This window comes from Manis pentadactyla, chromosome 1 (assembly GCF_030020395.1).
Source record: "Manis pentadactyla isolate mManPen7 chromosome 1, mManPen7.hap1, whole genome shotgun sequence".
NCBI classification, from domain to species: domain Eukaryota; kingdom Metazoa; phylum Chordata; class Mammalia; order Pholidota; family Manidae; genus Manis; species Manis pentadactyla.
Window position 1 is genome coordinate 178,818,245 of NC_080019.1, and position 7,843 is coordinate 178,826,087.

General features: G+C 35.3%; 1 protein-coding gene across 1 annotated transcript; it reads right to left on the minus strand.

Moving 5' to 3' along the window:
* Window positions 1-3,705: 3,705 nt before the first annotated feature.
* Window positions 3,706-6,736, minus strand: LOC130684023 (coiled-coil domain-containing protein 14-like). The gene has a single exon (XM_057503388.1). It carries the CDS (start codon window positions 5,421-5,423, stop codon window positions 4,521-4,523), a length of 903 nt encoding a protein of 300 aa, XP_057359371.1. The 5' UTR covers window positions 5,424-6,736; the 3' UTR covers window positions 3,706-4,520.
* Between the last annotated feature and the right edge of the window lie 1,107 nt (window positions 6,737-7,843).

The following is a 7,843-nucleotide window of genomic DNA, read 5'->3' on the forward strand; positions in this document are numbered from 1 at the left end:
CTCTGCTAGCTCTTTCTTTGATCTGGAGACATAGCATCTCCTGTTTCCTCTCCAAGTCACCCTACTTGGTAACTACCACTTTTGGCAGTCCTAGCTAATTTGTGGCTTGGTTTTAGAGCTGTCTCCTAGTTTCCCACACAAGTGGCGTTTGTACTCCTCTTGGTTTTGATTTCTACAAAAGGGGGAATAAGCAACTTTATACTACCATCTTCACATTGAAATCTGGTGGAAACTATCATTTAAATGTGAGGGTGAAATAATAATATTCAAGTCCTAGGAGAGTCACCAAAGATGCTCTTTCAAAGTGACATCATGCAAAAGAAAAAATAAATTAAATATGGAGAGCACCTAAGATGTAAGAATTAAAAGAGGAAGGAAAGAAGAGCAATTCACAGCTAAAATTCTAAATGCCATCAACATGATGTGAGCGTCTATCCAAGCCTTGCCAGGTTCCTTTGGTATTGGGAGGCTTCTCCTTGGAAAATGTAGCATTTTGACCTGCAGTCTTTAGATCTTTCCTTCTCATCTGGCAGGTACTGGTGCTCTAGGTGCCTCAGGGGACGCTTTGCCATATTTGTCTTTAAATGCTCAGTATGTCGCACACAGTAGAGACATAATAAATTATAAATGAATGAAGATCACAGAGAATATGAACACAAACTCACATGGACATCTGTTTGCTGATCCAGAGTTCTGGCTCTGGAGTTATTGAAATGAACTTTCCCACAGAATTAATGTCACTGCCTGTTTAAGTGTCTTATTTTCTTCAATGGTTATCATGACATCTTCTCAAACTTAGGCCAAAGATACAAAACTACAATTTAAATTCTTATACTCTTTATGGGTAAGGTAGGGGTGGAGAAGGGTTGCTTTGTTAGTTGTCCATTATTACAGAAATCTGACCGGTTAGATTTTTAGGCTGGTTGGGATGGAGGAGGGAAGAGGTGGTGACAGTGGTTTGAGTCTCTGATGAAAAAAATGATCATTAGCTTTGTGATGGTGGAGGGTGATGTGGTGGCATCTAGGCCACTGCTCTAGTGAAGACCTACTTATTCAAATATTCATTCATTGACTTGCTCTAGCTTGTGTCTCTTCTTCACCAATCTATCTCCTTATCCTCAGATAGCAATTCTGTAATACTGACCTTAAAAAAAAATGAATTTGCTCCGCCTATTGAGGCTCTTGGTTTGAAATTTTGTTTTTCCTTCACTCCTTTCTTCTCGCCAAACCACAAGCAAACTACTCTTCAACCTCCAAGAGGGTCTGTTCTGCTTGTTTTGGAGCTGCTGACTTTTAAAATATTTAATTCTGGTCTCCTACCCCATTCTGAGCCTAGAGCTCACAGCCAAGTGCAGAATAATCTGGAAGTGATGGTGGAGTAAACATACCTTGGCTGTGTTCTTCCTACTGAGCAGTGGACAACATTCCCTGTTATAGATTTGAACAAATTTGCAAGTCTCCAGCTCCAAAGGGGGCCGAAATTTCCTCCAGAATAGCGTGTGATACCTCTGCATGTCTCCTGGAGATGTCCAGGGAGAAATGAGCTCTCTAACCTTCTGTGCTGAGCAGAACACAGTGCTCAGGTCCTGGAAATGTTAGAACTCACTGTGACTGTCAGTGTTGACAGGAGAAAAACTCATGTAACTTACTCAGTGTACTTTAAAAACTTTAAATAATGACTTTTGACAGAATTGGCCAAAATTGTTCTACTAGCATTGTACCACTGTGCTAAACAGAGATTTTAAGAACATTTGTGTGCCTTTCACAAAAGTAAAACCTTGAGTGTCCAGTACAATACACACATACACACACACACACGTAGATCAATGATATGTAATTAGTTATTATTATCATCTATTTGGTGCTCACAGTTCACAAGACATTTTCACTTATTTAATCCTCAAAATAAATTCCAGAGAGAATCCCTTGTTATTAGACATGGTAGTAGAGAAAGAATGGCACACAGCTAGATTCTGGTGACAGATTTAAGCAATTCTGAGCAGCAGGAAATCAAGAATGAACATATTTGAAAAATGATTGAGGGTTAGCTTGCAAATCAAATCCAGCTTTATGGTGGTGTGCTTAAGTTCTGGGCTCCTAAACATAATTTTTTAGAAAGAGCTTCTTGCCCTAATAATTAAAACTTAAGCCAATTCTGTCATTCTTTATTCCTTTACCATTTACTGCGTATAGCATCTATGTTCCTTTGCTCTGTCCCACTGCAAAGAAAGCTCTTTGAAGGCAGAGAGTATGTCTTGTTGTATTCACAGAGCCCATAATAGGAATTGACACCTATTGGAGCTTTTATTAATTCATTGAGTTAATGAATCTTTAGCTGAAGGGATAGCCCCACAATGTGAGCACGTGATATGTATTTGGCAGGTTATGATTTGGCTACATTCCCTTTCTAATCAGGCTTTGCAATTCTGCTCTACTTTCCATGGAGCTGAAGCAGGATTTTATAACTTCTAAGGCCCTTGACATAAAATGCCATCATTAGGGAAAAGTAAAGATTTCTGGAAGATTTACTAAAACTCCAGAGGTGGTAGGAATAAAGGAAAAATGTGTACTAAGCACCTCTTTGGCCCTTAGGATCTCTGCACTTGGTCAAACAGAATCAGATTCTTTCAGTCTGTCTTCAATGGTATTCACAAATATTGAATCCATTATAAAGTTTGTACACTACCTCCATACAGACAAGAAAAATCAGAATAGTGATAAAATGCTAAAGGATGGTTCTTTCCTGTTCTACACCCAGTATCATCAAGCAGGAGATACTAAATTCACTGTCAGGTTAGGGTATAGTTTACTAATATGCTTTTCACACTCAGGGACATCTGAAAAGGCTTTGTGAGAGGGCTGGAATTTGGAGCCAGACTGACCCTTCTGAGACTATGATGAAGCAGTTATATTGACTTCTGGGGTGAAGATTAAAGAGGACTACTGCAGTAGCTTTCTAAGTAATCTCTAGTTTCTCCCTCTCTAATCCTTCTTATGTAGATTATGCTATGCAATTTTAAGTACCACCTACTATCATCTGGAGATCCTCAATTAAAAAAAACAAAAACACCACCAACAAAAGTACCCAAACACCAAATAACTTCATTATGCTTAATGTTTATTCCTAAGCCTGGAGCTCAAGACATTCCCCAGTTTGACTCTGATCTTTCATGTGACAATCTATTATTACTATTCTCCTGTAATAATCTTGACCTGTCTACTAGAGTCAGGTTGGTGTACCTACCATCCTCTAAACACACCACTCAACCTCTATGTTTTAGGACACTTTCTATGGTGTACACAGAATTTTTTTGTTAGAGGGTATTCAGAGGATCATTCAAATCCTATACATCTTTCCTTAAGATCCAAGTGAAGTTTCTTCTTCTCTAGGTCTATTCCATCCATTTTTCTAGGTCATATTCCACCTTGAAATTTAACTTAATTCTTTCATGTTTCTATGTCATATGTGTGTCTTATATCAAATAGTAAGCTTCTGGTAAAGGTCCCCTAAGGATTATCCAGTTTCATTTGTTCTTCAAACTGTTAATCGTTAATTGAACCCCTATTTTTTAAAATTTTTCTTTGCACACAAGATGCCAGTCCTGTATTAATAGCAAAATAGGACAATCTTCTTGTATTGTCATATAATAATTTTAATAATTTACTTCTACATATGAATCACAATTAAATATTTGGGAACAGAGATGACACAATCTTTTTCCTTGCTTTATTATTTTGTATTTCTGAACTGTACTTCTGAAGTCTTGAAAGGCAGAATTACAACCAGTTCAAGATTTGCAAACTCAATCATGTTCAAAAATAATAAGGAAAAAAACCAAATAAACATTTCTTATTTATTAAAAAAACAAATTTCTAAAACTAGAACTATCTGTTAGCATTTCTTTATCAGTCTGCCTTTATTTTTTAAGGATCTTAAACATGCATTTGGGATATAAATAATTAAAAATGCTCACATTTTAAGAAACCATGTACTGATTTAAGGTGTTATCTATACTTTCTTGGACAAATCAATGTTTTCTTAAAAGGTGGAGATATTGGCTTAAAGGTTTACCAACACCACGGAGCATCCCATATAAAAACACATGCCATTAAGAAACAAACAGGAATCTTGAAAGAGAAAAGAAACTCTAGCCTGAATATAATAAATTGTATCCAGAAATTTCCTTCCCATTATCCTTTAGGACAACGACAGAATCCTTCTGACCTGTACCTTTAGCCTAAGTAGAGTAAGATAAGAACTCTAATTGCTAAGTACTAAAATAAAATGATTTACAAGACTTTCCTAGCTATCTACAACTTTATTAGCAAATGCCAATTTCATAAGATGCCTTGTTTTTATAAGCTCTTCTATGTCAACATAGTTCAATAATAAATGTATTATTCATATAATTTTTTGACCCATAATTAGTATAAAACATTTCTCTAAAGAAACTAAAAATATGCATTCAAATGTAGCCAAGTTCTTTTCTTAAAAAGAAGCTCTCAGTCCCCTTTGGAATTCACTTCTCCAGAAGACCATTCCTTAAGGACTTCTGGAGTCTAGCGATGTTGGCATCCAGTGCTGCAAGGCCATTACGGAAGTCTTGTTCATCATGGGAAGTGAAGGTTGAAAAAGAAGAGATGCTCCAGTCGGATATCAAGTCAGAATGTAAAAAGCTGCCATCGGAGACAACACTACTGTTCACTTGAATGCTGCTCCTCGGACAAAGGGAGGGGCCGAGAGGTGCAGCCAGTTCCGGTGGCTGTTCAGTGGCTGCGGGAATCTTGCAGATGGCTTCCTTTATTTTCTTGAGGAGCTTCCTGTCCTCTGTGTCGGCTGTTCGGGAATGTTTCTCAGGTGCATCTTCTGCTTCCTTTCTGGAAGGGCAACAAACTCCGGATGCACACAATTTATTTTCCTTTTCAGAGATGAGTCCATTGTTGCTGACCAGCTGTGGTGGAGCTACACTAACCTGTGGCTGGGGAGATAATCTCTTGGATGGTGGTGATTTCTTTTTAGAAGTGCTTCTAGCAAACGGAATGTAAATTGTAGTATCCAAATTACACTCATCTTCTATTAATGTTGTCATTTCATTCTCATCAGAATCTTGTTTTGAAAGGGAAGAAGTGATTCCAGGGGCTACTGTTTCCTCCATGCTCCCACTGTTACTATGTTGAGGGCCTTTGGAAGGCAGAGCATTTTCATAGGGTCTACCTGGCACTATGTTTTCCTCATTGTTAATTGCAGAAAGTGTAAAAATGTCATCTGTTTCTAACTTATTTAGGTAGCTCATTATGGAAGTGTGAGCAGGGATTGGGTCATGAAGTTGTTTTTCATGAATGTTCAGAAGTGATTTGGTAAGATTATTCCCAGGCTTGCAGCGAGCATTGTCCATACTAAGATCTGAAAGAAGCTTTGCCATACTGTTCTGTAAAGTTCTGTTAAGAAGAATTTAGTACACTAATTTTTTAAACTTGTTTTTCATTTATTTATATACACCTCATCTTTAAAAGAAAGGATTTGAGGTAAGTGCCTGGTTCTCAATATAGAAAAAAGAAACTAAAAGCACAAAATCACAGAATACACTCTGGAATGAGTAAATTAAAGTAACAAATGATAAAAGACTTTGGTCTGTATCAAATCTAATATTACATCTAAAAATAGAGGCTCGGAAATTTTTTCTCTTAAGGTACAGAGATGCTTTTTCTTGAGCAACATTGCAAAATGATAAGTATAATTTATTTCTTAGGGGATTCTGTTCATAATTATTTCTCTCTACTCAAAAAATATGTAAAGGACATTGGAACAATACTGGCAAAAAAAAAAAAGGATGGTTAGAAATAATCACCTGGCATAATTAAGTGTAGGCAACAGCTAGGAACCAAGAAAAGTGTGGACATAAGGAAAACCACACAGGATTTGAAGTCAGACAGAAATGGAATAAAACCTTAGCCTATTACTAGCTGTGATCTTGGGCAAGTCACTCATCCTTTCTGAAACTCAAGTTCCTCAATTGCTAAATGAAGATACCTACTTCAGAATTAAAACAAACATTACATATAATAAAATAATAAAACATAGGGAAAAAATGCTTAGCCTGGCTTCAGGCTAACTGGGTAATCATTTGATGGCAGCTTTTATTGGTAGTCCTATTAAAGTCATTGTAAACCAAGCCTTAGTCTACTTCAACTGAATCATGTATGTTCTCACATATTGATAAGAAAAAGAAACACACCAATTTTTAAAAAGACATTAACATAACTTTAAAAGATTACAACTAGCCAATCAGAGAAATTCAAATTGTTAAAATGTGATTTTTTTCCCTTATCAAAAAAATAATAATACACACCACTAGAGAAGCTTGGAGAGGCAGGTTGCTAGTAGGACTGTGTACTGGTATAACTCTTCTGGAGAGCAAACTGGCAGTACATCTGAAGCCTTGAAGACCTATATTCCCACATGTTCTGACCCACCCTACTGAAACAGAGGCTATACCAAAAGATATATTTACAAAGATAAATTTACAATAGAAAATAGATAGACTCAGTATCTTTATCTTCAAATACAGTGGATTGATTTAGATAAATAATAGTATAATTACATTATAGCCACTTATGGTTATGTTGTAAAGAATATTTATTAATGGAGAAACGTTCATTATATAAGGTAAATTTAAAAGAACAGGCCATAAGTAACATTGATAGAATACTATTTTTGTAAAAACAGTCACACATATCCAAATAACACACTAAAAGGAAATCCTATACTAAACAGCAGTTATTGTACCTCTGGATACAGAATAAATTATTTTTTCCTACAAAAAGGAAAAAAATTTTTTTTTCCAACCTGGCTTACACTGTCATCTTAAACATGCTCTATTTTGAGTTCTGATTGCTCTTAAACAACCATAGCTTCCTGCCACTTTTACTCATACCTCTTTCCGGAATCTACTGATATAATATTGTATATCAACTATATATATATATATATATTTTAAAAAGCTAATGAGCAAAAAAAAAAGCTAATGAGCTATTAATAGACAAAAAAAATACATTATCGGAAAATATTTTTGAAAAATTGCTCTAATGAGTAATGACTCCATTAATTAATTTGATCAGGCTGTATACTGGAATTTTTATTTATTTTTAGAAAAGGAGTATTTATGTTGATATTTCTTCCCAATCTTAAATAAAAATATTATCTTTGCTGTGGAAAAATCAGTTATAAAGAAAAGAAGGGATAATGACATTATCTCTGGAAATTAATAGCAATCACTAGGCTTCTGATGTATAAATAAAATGTGACCCTCATTGCCTCTGGAAAAAAAAAATCTCTGTAAGTAAAGAGACAAGAAGAAAATACAAAGTTGAGAGTTTGCCAAAATTTTAAAGGAAGCAATACAAGCAACTAAATAGCTACAAAGTGGATATATTTGTGTTTCAATTATATGGGATACAGCTAAACACATTGATATTTAATGCTTAGAAAACTGGCATACTTTCATAATAAAAATGCAAGATTCTTTCTGAGCTACTTATAAAAATGTACTAATTTAACTATCTGTACTTTTAAGAGTGCTCTGAGAAGCTATTAGAAGAATATTTTATCACTTGTTTACTGAAAATATACTAATTTTCCACACATTAATGGTTTTATTATGTGTTGTAGTAAAATCTGAAAAAAGTGATAAAGATGTGTTTTAAAACTATTGAAGGTTGGAGAAGGGGGCAAGAGAGAGAGAGTCTAGGATATTTACAACTTGCATGTATACCTTCTAGTTGTTATCTCTCCTCCATAGTGTGAGAAAGGCATTCAGAAATTTTGTGCCATTTCTTCTAAGAG

Excerpts from the sequence above, each read along its gene's own strand:
- LOC130684023 (XM_057503388.1), bottom strand. The coding sequence starts at position 5,423 with ATGGCAAAGCTTCTTTCAGATCTTAGTATGGACAATGCTCGCTGCAAG.